Here is a 13147-nt window from a genome sequence, read left to right as displayed (position 1 = left end):
AATAAACTTATGAGGCCAGGGAGAAAAGAGAATAAAATAATACATCACAAGCTATCAATTACACATAATAAGCTAAGCAATATTGATGTACACCCATAGAGTGAGTGTCAAAGTCAACAAGAATGTAAACATTGTTTTCATTCATATGAAGAACCTCAAATTGTCCTTTCAGTAGAGAACCTGAAAGCTGTGATACTAACTGAATCTCAGTTAGGAAAGATAAGGGGACTGTATTGTACATGTGTCACAAAACTGTTTAAAAAGCAGTAGTTGGAGATTTTTTTTAAAAACTGTGGATGGACACACACACACACACACACACACACACACACACACACACACACACACACACACACACTCACTCACTGTGATGAGTTACCAGGGATATGATATTATGGGAAAAAGAAAACTTATATTTTTAAAAATAGTGATTTTAAAGTGCAAGGATTGATAAATGCCCTATGCAGAGCAATGAAAAAGTGTCTATGCCATTTGGAAATAAAAAGTAAATGTAGATGTATTAAAAATTGTGAACACTGTTTAGCAGAAGGCAATTTGTAATAGGGTGGGAGTGTTACATATCGTAGGTTTACATTTGGGATGTGGTGCCTTAAGTGGAATGGAAACAAATGAAGGATAAGAAAAACTCTGAGAGTCATGGACAGATGCTGTAAGAACATGGTACCTCACAGACTCATATATGAGCAGAAGCACAGGTAAGTGCCTTCAATCTTTTTGTGGCAGGTAAATAGTAAACACCAAGGAACAATGATTGTATAGAAGCTGGAAGGCGCCAAGTAAGGAGAGGAAAACGTATTGAGCCTAATCAGGTGTTGAATTAAGTGATGGGTAATATTATATATTGTGGCATGCTTGGCCAGCAGTCTTATTACTTTAGAGCTAACTTAGTTTGTGAAAAGCACTTATCATTGCATGTGAGAGTTTGCAGTATTATTTATTTTAGTTGTAAAAATGCCACTTAAAACATTTGTTTTAATATGGTGCCACAATGGAGTTTTGTACTATTGTAATGATTTGATTAGTAAGAGGACTAATAAGCAGCAAGACTTTATTGAATGATGAGGGAAATAGAACATTCTAACCCACTGCCTGTTAGTTTTTGTCTTGCAATCTGCAGACCACCTCTGGCAGTGGAAGATGAATCTTTGAAAATGCCAGCCACATGTGCTGGTGAAACTTTAGAAAAATCATTAAATAAACATTGGCTGCAGATCCCAAGACACTAGCCAACAAGTAATATGTCAGCAAGTGGTCACAAAAGCCTCAACAATTTTAATAGAACATTCCTCCTGTACTGTTTAAGATAGAGTTTTATGTTTCTTTACAAAGTTCAGTTTATTCATTTGAATCAATATCGTTTATGTATACACACACATACATGCCTACTGACCGCACACACTTTTATTTTGCCCCTGCGTGTAGAATGTTGGGAGCAGAAGTTTGCATTCAGCTCATAGCATGCTGGCTATTGGTCAAAAGCACTGCCTCCTCTTACCATGGCACCCAGCTTACAGTATAAGTACACTCTGAATAATGGTCTTCCATTTTTGCAAAGGAGTCTTCAGAATATGCGGAGTTGATGTCAAGTTCCTAGAAGGACGAAGTGTACAACCAGTATATCATAAGTCAGACCAGTTGCTACAAGTTTCCCCAAGTGAAACTCCCTGATACGACTCTGATTTCCAGACAAGTTTTAGCATTTTTCCTGGACAGATTTTGAGTTCACAAGTGTAAGTTAAGACATAAGTTGACAATCTGTCTTTGCAGCTATGGTACAAGAAACAATAGTGTAAATGAGGAAGTATATATATTTTTTTAAAAAAAGGAAAAGAACACTTACAAGCAGATGGTATTCCCTGACGTGAGCAAAAATCTTAAGTACTAACATCAACATCTTTTGTAATGAACTGTTTTTAGTTGCAGAAAGCAAGCCAAATGGTATATGTGTTTCATGAAGGCCACAGATAATCTTTTATTTCAATAAAACATAGCACATTTAGTGATAAAAATGTGCATTTCCTTGGAGTCGTGAGACAGACCTCTTGACGGTACTCTATAGGTGACCCCAATAAACTGTCAGTTCCACTATGTCCGTTATTGTCAATTATTACCTACTGTGTTATATCCATTATTTCACAGGTATTATGTGCTTTTTCTTTCAAGAAATATATGAGTACATATTGTACAAACCACCAGCAGCTAACACAATTTTCTTCTTCTTATCGTCCATACGTTCTGAAAACGCCACGCTGTACAATGCACTTGCACTAAGGCAGCTGCAATTCCTGGAATCCACTGCCCAAGGTCTCTGGCCTGCTGAGGAGTCCCACAGTTCTAGGTCCAAGGATGAACCATGAAGATCCCTGCATTACACCACACACAAACAGACCCGGCCTGCGGAAGATCGGTGAGACTAGATCCAACAGGCAGGGCCTGCACATTAATGGGAATCAAATGGCTTCAGATAGGCAGGCCTGATTCATTAGATACCCACAGAAACAGCCATCAGTTTCGGCCTGTGATGGATAATCCACACATGTGGCCAGCCACAGAGAGCCTGTTGATGAAATGAAGCCACGGTGATCAATCCATGCAACAGATAACTCGTTCAGATACTCAGAGAATCAATAATAATGAGGATAGGTAGCAACTCACATTTGCACAACACTATTAACAAATGAATGCTTGATATGCCATATTCTAGGCTATCACTGACACACAACAGTCCAAAACACCTAAGTCTACAGTTATATCATAAACTGCCACAATCTGTCAAAACCCTCACCCACTTCAAATTTAAGGAGGTACTAGACACATGTTTTAGAAATAAAGCATACTACTCAATTGAAGATATCTTGAAAGTAATTTGGAAGGAAAGTATAAACAATGAAATAATGCAACTATCATCAACTAAGTGTGTAAAATTGTATAATTAATTCTTGAATGGAATAAACAAAGAAATAGTGTAACAACCATTAATTAAATGTGAAAAACTGTATAATTATTTCTTGAATGTATGCTACATATTGATTATTACTGAAATCTGATTTCTAAGAAGTTTATGTATTTATGTGTGTATGTAAAATGATGATGCATGTAAAATGTAAAAATTACTAACTACTGAAAAGATATATATAATGATGTAAATGAAATAGAAAGAGTCTTCCATATGGGAAAAATATATTAAAAACAAAGATTCCAATCCGCTCCTTGGAATGACTCCTTACCCTCTCCCTTAAAACCCAGATCCTTTCGTCTTTCCCTCTCCTTCCCTCTTTCCTGAAGAAGCAACCGTCGGTTGCGAAAGCTAGAAATTCTGTGTGTGTGTTTGTGTGTTTTATTTATTGTGCCTGTCTACCGGTGCTTTCCCGCTTGGTAAGTCTTGGAATCTTTGTTTTTAATATATGTATGTATAATGCATAACGTAAAAAATTAGTAACAACTATACTTTTATGAATATATAAAATGTATTTTGATGAAGCCAATTGCATGGTAAAGATGCTGGGTGGCTAATAAATAAACATATAAACACTGCAAAGATGATTGCTAAGCTGCAGACAGGCATGTAGAAAAAAACAGTGCTCTCAACATCTAAATTTCCAGCCACAGCTTTTGTCAGAAAATGAGAGTACACACACAATCACTCAGACACAACTCAGGCACACGACTGCCACCTCTGGCTGTTAAGTATACAGTCTCTGGGAATTTGATGCAAACAAATCACTCCTCACGCCTCGCTGCCCATCATAAGAAGCTGCAAGGCTAGTGGTGACAAGTGTTGGCAGCACTAACTGCCAGCTCAAGGGACTGGTAGGAAGGGGAGAAGCAGTAGGAATGAAAGACTATCGAAGCAGTGCACATACTCAACTGCGCCCAGCCAGTGACGGTACATAACACATCAGTAAACAAACCATTTCATCAACTGAGACAAAAACGAGATCTTTCCTGTGTTCTTTTTTTTCTTCAAATTTCCCTGGTGTGTTTCAAATTCCATGATTTACAGAACCTGTGGCAACCCTGCAGACAGTGGGTGACAGAGGCGGTGTGATAATGACTCCTTGATAAACTCTTGGCTGACTTAACGACAGGTGCAAATTAATGATACTGAAGTGAGTATATATTTCCATTATGTAAATAGAGATTTGGTTAACGCCTTTTTGTACACCATTATCCAGTCATGCAGGGAAAATGGCGGAGATCAGGGGAAAAGAAGGGAATGGTTCAAGTGATCCATTTGCAGTGGTTCTTTGAGCAGATATTTAGAACAGCTAATAGCTCATCACAGAAATATAGACATAAAAATTGCTTGAAAGATATCATGATACAAATGATGTGAATTTAAGTGATGAAGTAACTCTTACATTCTATGGGTTTCATTCAGTGATTATAACTAGAAGGTGAAGTAAAATTGAAGTTTTATTTTTATGGACAATAACAGTTCTGCAGTGCTTACTTATGTTAAAGGGGTCAGCAAATGTGAGATGTATCTACATTTGCTTTCAAATTAATCTGCAAATTATGGCATGTGTAAAGCAGTGTATGACACTCTCAACTGTTTATAAATAAGTTATCCTGAGAAGAAAAAAGGAAATATTACTTTACAATCATTGATAAATATACACATTGTATAGAAGAATCCATCTTCAAAAGAAAAGAGATGTAGGTATAAAGAGTCTAACAACCTTTTCAGAAAGTGTATAGCAATGAGGAAGAAAAAAGTGGTGAATATAGATACAAAAAACTCTGACAATGAAAATAAAATGGGGAGAATTCTAGTTTCTGCCAACCACTGTGGTCAAACAACGCTAAGTCACCCTAACAATGGGAAGTCGAGGATGGAATAACAGCTATATAGAAGCAATAGATTGCTACTCACCACATAGAGCGGGCACTGAGTTGCATACTGACAAATGGAAAGATTGCTATAAATATTCAGTTTTCAGACAAAGTCGTTCATCAGACATAGAAAACTCACATACATTGTCCACTGTCGTCTCCAGGCACTGTTTTAAATCAGAACCCCAATCACCAGTATATTCTTTGTGGCCAAATCTTATTCCCATTACTTCTCCCTTCTACACATAAAATCAAATATTTTGCTTCCAAAAGTAAATTTTATCGGTGAATATTCATCTTGTCTTGCTGTGTACAACACTTGAAGCAAACTGATTACTCTGGAACAACAGCTGATCTAAAGTTGATCTATACTGGATGAAATCAGTGAAATGAGAGAGTACAGAAAAAGACATTATAATTGAGTTGTAAAAGATTTTCTCCTCTTAACATCTTGTGAAACTTTCATGAAATGGTTCAAAACAGAATTAAAATATCAGTAGCTCGCTTTACATAAAATTACCTCAGTTTTCACTGTTAAATAGTACTTTAAATCAGTTCATAATGTATAACACAGAGCACACAAAGTACAGTGCTTTCAAAATGCTTCATTCAAATTATTCTGTCAGCATGTATCGGTGTAATATTCAATTTTGAATTGAACTTCAGATATGAAACAATATTTGACTTTTAATAATATTAGCCTAACTTTTTAAATTAAAGCAATAAATTGTGGCACCATTAGCATAGAAGTAAACATTGAACTGTTGATCAACACAAATCATTTATTGCTCATTATGTGGATAAAATCGTAAGAGTAATATGTCACTCATCATGCAAAAACAGGAAGAAAAATAAAAGTTTATAGGGGACATGATTATTTTTGCATATGATTCATTATTGTCTAATATTTCACATTCTGCAAGGCAATATAATAAGAAAATAGCAACACGAACTGTCATGTACATATAATTGATATTGGTATGTGAGATAGGCGTACGTGTGCCACTTCAATGCACTCCATAAAGGTTTTTAGCAACTATCTTGCAGTCATTTGTTGTCAGAGTAGCGCCTATTTTCACTCAGTAATAATTTGTTATTACGGTGCCAAAGGAATTCGCAACTTGATTGTCCTTCTCATATTTATGTCCTCCTTCACCAGAAATGGTACCACCTTTACCATAAATTTTTCCATTGTCTCCAACTATACTAGCCCTATACCCGCGAATAACGCCATTATTACCTTGAATAGAGCCATAATCTCCAATAATTGTACCATTGTTCCCTTTAATTCTTGCGTTGTGACCAGTTACCATAGCATTATCGCCTATCACAACAGCATTGTCGCCTATAACATGTGCATTATCGCCTTGAATTCCTGCGTTAGAGCCTGTTATTTTACCGTTAATGCCAGTTATATTTCCGTTGGTGCCCACGATCATTCCTCTCGCACCAACAATAACACCATTGTCACCCACTATTTTTCCATCATTTCCATAGATATCACAAGAATCACCAACAACGTTACAATTATCACCGTAAACTTTTCCTCGGTTTCCAACCAAATGTAAATTGTTTCCATGTAAAATTAAATCGTCGCCGAAATACGATGCGGCACTGCGAATGCCACACAGTACTGCAATTAAGACGAAGGCGAAGCGCTGCATCACGTTTTGCGAGTAGTGTCCGAAGCTTCACGTTTGATCACTTGAACGGCTACACAATAACTGCGGCATAACTCACACAGATCACTGCCGCATGAAATTCTCTCTTGCGTAAGAGCTAGGAGACAGCGCGTCAAGCTTCGATAAATGGACGTCGAGTCAGTACCAGTTACCAGTAGTGAGCTATGTTAGCGAGAAATAAATACAGCTAACCTTAATCTAGACAACTTGAATGAATGGATTAACCAAAGAAAGAAGTATAGTTCACGTTACATTAATCTTATGAGGTCGGAGATATTACACGTTCCCCAAGATTAATTACTAGTTCTCTCCTCTGGTAGCCAGAAGATGCAAAATTCGCGTACGTCTTATATCAGTGCTCTAGAGCTTCAGATAATGTTACTACCAACTAAGGATCGACAGATTAAGACGGCGGAAGTTATCATTTAGCTCTGTTGGAGCGACCTATGAGATATGATTGTATTCTGTAAAAGCCATTCGATTTACCGCCTATGTTGGCATTTTACATGTATTCACCAATGGAACGAATCATGACAAGATCCATCTGACGTGATGTTGAACCTAAATGATAGTCTAGGGATCACAGTGACTTATTTAACGTGACGTCTAACCCGGTTCAGTTATTCGAGTATAATTTGTTTTATGAAGTATGACGACGGTGGTCATCTTACGTCGGTTCTAGTTACACACAGGATGGCCGACTGAACGTATATTTTCGTAATATATCATAAAAGGCTCAAGTTATCGAAAGAAGATTGTAGACCAATGACAGCACCACAATGAGGCGAATATTTAGCTATATGGTCAATTCTCACAGATTTTTAGTTGTCATTAGAAATTGTGCTTTTTTCCCTATTAGGATGATGAACTTTCTCATTCGATAACGTTTGGAAAGGGGTGCACAATTTTCCAGTTTCCAGTAAAGTATGATTTACCACTAACGTTCAAGAAGTTTTATTATTTTACACACAGTTTTTCTTCATAATCCCATCTGACTCCCTGCTCTAAGTAATACCCGGTACGAATTTGACTTCCATTTAGAAACAATAAGCAGTCATCTACATTTACACGAACGTTAGGTCTATAGGTGTTTCACTAATGTCGACTAACTGCTGTTGTAACTCAGTGATGAGTAACATTAAATAGAGGACAGTTCCCAATGTTCTGCAAAATTATATGCATTTGGTCATTAACCGACTTTCGGTTTCTTATGCAATCTTCATGTGACATCTAAATGTTACAAATGTAGATAAAATGACGTGCGACTTACACAGTTATTATTAGTGTTTGGATTTATATGCACTGAAAAGTATGGATATATGCATGTATCTATGCATTAAAAATCTGATAAATATGCTCTAAAAACTTTAAAACATGCATAATAAATAAAATTCATTACTTCAACATCTTTTAACCCTCCTAAAGTAATCTGATAATACAAATATTCTTAAAACATTAATTAACAAAGTTAATATTTATTACTGTCTGTTTGTCCCTTTCTCTTAGTCTATTTTAGCATCAGTTGCTTTTATTGCAATAAACAATTAAATATTTTTCACAGGTTTCTGGAAGAAACGATTTCCTTCTGTCATTTAATATGTTTTGACACGAAGAGAAAGATCTCTCTACATCACACGAAGTCATAGTAGAATACCGAAAAGAGGCTACGTCACTTACAGAATAACCATTAAGCTGTTTTTCAGATTCTCCTTGTAACATCTTATTCACATCCCGAAGAAACATTAAACCTGGATTCCTTGCTTCAATTTTCTCACAGACTTTCCTATTTCTCCTGGTATGTCTCCATCGACAGGTGTATCGTAGACCTCAAGGGCAGAAAACAGAGGTATTGCTTTTTCTTCCAAACGTGTGATTGTGGCTGGGACTTTACTGAAATAGGTCCTAATAAACACTAATTTACTCTGGAGACTCTCCTCATTGCAAGCACTAATTGCAGCTGGGATACTTGCTGCTTCCTTTCTGTCCATCACGTCCAGTACCCTTTTCACGTCGTCTAAATGCTGACTGTAATACAGAGCTGCTTCTATCCATGTTCCCCACCTCGTGGTGATCGGCTGTGGAGATAAACGAACACCTGGCATAATTTCAGTAAATAGTTTTACTCTTCATGGGGCCTTCACAAACACTTTTTTTTCACAGAGGAAATTAAGGCATTTACTTCTGGAAAATACGCTCGAATTTCTTCAGCCAGTCGGTGAAGAGCATGTGCTAAACAAGTTATATGAACTGCCTTGGGATAAAATACCTGCAAAGCTTTAGCAGCCTTAATCATATATGCTGCTGCATCTGTAACCATCACTAGGAGTTTTTCCTCGTTTTCTTTAACGGGCCACAAAACGCGTAATGCATCACGAACAATGCTAGCAATAGTAGAATGGTTTGTTTTTTCCAGTACTCTGGAGACAATGAGATGAGGTGTTACTGGTTCAGATTCCGTCATTTTTCCAACGACAACGTTTGCAATATATCTCCCACATGAGTCAGCACTCAGTCGTTTCATCTACAGATAACTACACGTTTGTATCCCCAATATCATCTCTGATCTCTTGTATTACCTGAAAAGAATTATTGTATTGAAAATTTGTAAAGGCAATATGGGTCTCACTTTTTTTTTTGGGGGGGGGGACACAAGTGCAAAATGGGGAGGGGAGGAGGGTAAGTATAACAAAAAATATTACAAATGTTTCTTGATCATAAACTCGTTGACACTACAGGCCTTACGAAATTTTATGTTTCGAGTTTAAAATATTTTTGTGTAATAGATTTAAAATTCTTAAAAAAATTGAAAAGTTTTATTGAAACTTAAATGGAGGGTGGGAGATATGGGGGTAGCTAACATGCAAACTAATTTCATTAAATAAATGTTTAAACTTACTTCTTCGTTAACTTTGCCAAGATAGTGTTTCCCTATTGTTGATTCATCATGAACTTTTCGTTTGGTATATTTTTCGAGTAAGAATCGAAATTCTAGATTATTTAATTTATTGAAAGGGATGTTGGCTGAAACTTTACTTCTGCTTGCACAAAATGCTGCTGGTAAGGTTGTCTGGATGTTGGAGATATTTTTATTACCATCATTTCTATGAGCAGCTGTTTGTAAATGTTGTGTAATCTGGAATTTTTTGTCACGGGGCACCTATAACAATGGTATGAAAATAAAGTGAGTTTATTTTCATTAAGTAAAAAACTATCTCGAAAATCACATTGATTTTTCACTTTGAGAAAGCAAAAATAGAACTTACGTGCTTCTCACACACTTAGCACAATACTACATTTCCATCTGTTGTTAGAATAGGATTTCCATCAGTCCACTGTCGAAGTAAATAAGCTTTACTGTTCTTCTCCTTCGGCATTGTGGTAATATGGTCTCCTCCTGCACACACTTCAGAGATCACGAAGAACAACACACTAGTTACTGATTTATAGGTAGGTGACAATGGAACTTTTTCATTCTTGGAAATATCATTGTTGCCGTCGGCGGCTTCGTTTGTTACACAATACAAACCGTACTGACTTTCATGACGCGATGGCCGACCGAACTTTAAAGGTTTGATGCATGATTGTTGATCGCTGTTTAGTTTTTGTTAAGCTGTCGAGAGACATATTTTTATAGCTCATTGCTGATTGCTACGTTCGCCTCATTGTTGGGCGCCTTTTTCATCATCATCATCATCATCATCTTCGTTAGCCAACTCCGTCATTAAATGATGTGGCCTCTTCGAGTCGTGGATTAAGGTGGGCTTTCAGCAGTCTTCTCTAAATGAGACGGTCTTGGTCAGTTCTCTGCCAGGTGTTACCAGCGATCTTCTTGATGTCTTTGTCCCATCTGTCTGGTGGTCTTCCTCTAGGCCTCCGGTGCTCTCTCGGACTCCGCTTCGTCCATCTGTTGTCTTTTCTTCCTGTGACGTGGCCACCCCACTGCCATTTCAAGGAACCTTCTGTCTCTAAGATGTCATCTCCCCTTTTCCTATCCTATCTTGTATAGCCCAGCATTGATCTCTCCATGGCTCTCTGTGCTGTCCTCTTTCCCTTTTGTAAATGAGTTCAGTGCCCATGTCTCGCAGCCATACGTCATCACAGGAAGAATGCATTGATCAAATACTGCTTTCTTCAGATTTACTGGCATTTTTGATCTGAATACTGTTGAATTCTTCTCAAATGCTTACCAGCCAGGCTTGATGAGTCGATAGATTTCTGGCCTTATGTCTCCCTTCATATTTATAATCTGGCCAAGGTAGACATATTCACCGACCTTCTCTAACAGACTGTCCTTGACTCTCACATCTCCAGCTGGGACCCATTTGTTGGACATTACTTTTGTTTTGGAAAGGTTCATGTTCAAGCCAACCAGCTGACATTCCGATGCAAGATCTGTAACTAAGTTTTGGAGCTCTGCGAAGTCTTTGGCCAGTAAGGCAATATTATCAGCAGATCTCAAGTTGGTAAGCCTTCTCCCATTAATTCTAATTCCCTTACCTTCCCAGCTCAGCTATAACATAGCCATTTCCAATACAGCAGAGAACAGTTTTGGGGAGACGGGGTCGCCTTGCTTGACACCCCTCATGATGCGGAATTCTTGAGTTGATTCGCCGACGTTAACATAAGCTGAAGAATTCTCGTAGATTTTCCTGAGCACTTCAATGTATGCTGCACCCACTCCTTGCTCACTCAAAGCTTGGAGGACAGGTACATGGCTGGGGTCAAATGCCTTTTCAAAGTCAACAAAGGCAATGCAGAGAGGCAGTTGGTATTCATTCGCTCTGCTTATCACTTCACTGACAGTCGGAATGTAGTCAATAGTGCTAAAATTGCTTCGGAATCCTGCTTGTTCCATAGGTTGGGCTGAGTCTAGGGTGGAATTAATTCGGTTTAACCAGATCTTTGTGAAAATTTTGTACAAAATTGAGAGCAAGCTGATAGGGCGGTAGTTTTTAATATTGTGAATACTTCCTTTCTTGTTTATCAAAATAACCTTAGCCTTGCTCCACGATAGTGGGATTGAAGCATAGTGCAGGCAGGAAGTAAATACTTTTGCCAAGTGATTTTTTGTTACCTCTCCAGCCACTTTGAGGATGTCAATACTGAGCTCATCATCACCCGGCACTGTTCCCTTCTTCATGCTATCTAGAGCACTCTTTACTTCCGATGGGAGTATATTTGGAACACTAGGTACATCATTTAATTTAGATACGCTCAAATTTTCCGTTGGATTGCTATACAAATTGCTGTAAAAGTCTCTGATGAACTTCAAAACCTCCTCCTTTTCAGTGAATCGACTGTCATTTCCACCGAGTGCGATAATCTGCTTTTTACCGATTGTGAGTTTGCGTTTGGCTGACTTTAAACTTGTCTTGTTCTCCAAGCTTGCTCGTAAGGTGTCTTCAGTGAATGTCTGTATGTCAGTTTTCATTTTTCTTCGCAATGCCTTACATAGTTCGGAATACGCTACCATGTCACGATCGGTTTAGATTTTCATTTCTCTCCCCTGTTGAAAAGGGTTTCAGTTTTGGCACTGAATTTCCGCCAAATTACCATCTTTAGTTACGTGGAACTTGCTTTGGAGGACTTCTTGGAATTTCGAGGAATGTTCTTCCAGGTTTTTGAGGTTGATTACCCTTCTCTTCCCTTTCATCCCACAAATTGACATGCGGCGTCTGTTTAACACAGTGCATGTACGTTTGCATGTTTGCTTTCAACATCCTGGCGGCTGCATCGGTTATAAATATACCATCATTTCACATTTGCAATGGCTTATCTCAGCATTTTACATTTGCAATGGCTTATCTCGCGCTTACATTAACCTAGAGAAATGTATTTCTTTTGTAAGTCATCATCTTGGATGCAGCTTGTAGGATCCAAATCGAAAAAGGGTCACGTAGCATGTCAGACAGAGAGAAAATTACACCAGGAAAAGCTGTCTTTCACATAGCTTTCTTTTTGGAAATTTGTGGTAAGATATTATTGGACCAAACTGCTGAGGTCATCGGTCCCTAAGCCTACACACTACTTAATCTAACTTAAACTAACTTACGGTATGGGAAACACACACACCCATGCCCGAAGGAGGACTCGAACCTCCGACGGGGGGAGCGGGACGGACCGTGACAAGGCGCTTAAAACCATGCGGCTACCCCGCGCGGCCCTCATACTTTAATTTTTTCTAGAGATACGTTGCATTTTGTACAGGACAAGGCAAATGCTAGATGTGCACGAGATAGCGAGCTATAGCATGTGCCCAGAGGACTACCCAGCATGTTGTAAAGTTGTCTGCTTCACCGATTGTAACCAACAACTGTATCGGAAAGCGAGCATAAGCAACAGGAGTCCGCTCGCTGAAGTTTGTGAGGTTTCTGGTCTTCTCCACGTTCACAATTGCCTTCATGTATACCTACATATAGAAACGAGGCCCTGAAAACCGCAAGGGGCCGAAGCACAGAAACAAAGTATTGAGTAAGTACATGTTTGTAAAAATCAAATTTGTAGGCACACTGCCAGTCTGATAGGTTTGGCTTGTTTTTTAACCAAGCTTCAATATCCTATACTTTCTATAAGAATCATGTACTCACTCATTTAGCCTACCGGGACCA

The 13147-nt window shown here is 38.2% G+C and overlaps 2 protein-coding genes across 2 annotated transcripts in view; both read right to left on the bottom strand.

Annotated features, from left to right (window-relative positions):
- LOC126329358 (uncharacterized) overlaps positions 1-6614 on the bottom strand; it is a 66734-nt gene extending 60120 nt beyond the window's left edge. The window contains exon 1 of the mRNA XM_049996148.1: positions 6308-6614. Within this exon, the coding sequence (XP_049852105.1) occupies positions 6308-6521 (214 nt within the window). The 5' untranslated portion in view covers positions 6522-6614. The remainder of the gene's footprint in view (positions 1-6307) is intronic.
- A 2478-nt stretch (positions 6615-9092) lies between these two features.
- Positions 9093-11970, bottom strand: LOC126335856 (uncharacterized). Its single transcript, XM_049999328.1, has 3 exons — positions 11614-11970; positions 9573-9696; positions 9093-9115 (listed from the first exon to the last, which is right to left on the bottom strand). Exons 1-3 carry the CDS (start codon positions 11968-11970, stop codon positions 9093-9095), a joined length of 504 nt encoding a protein of 167 aa, XP_049855285.1.
- Between the last annotated feature and the right edge of the window lie 1177 nt (positions 11971-13147).

This window comes from Schistocerca gregaria, chromosome 2 (genome assembly GCF_023897955.1).
Source record: "Schistocerca gregaria isolate iqSchGreg1 chromosome 2, iqSchGreg1.2, whole genome shotgun sequence".
Taxonomy (NCBI): Eukaryota; Metazoa; Arthropoda; class Insecta; order Orthoptera; family Acrididae; genus Schistocerca; species Schistocerca gregaria.
This window is presented reverse-complemented; position numbering and strand designations above follow the sequence as displayed.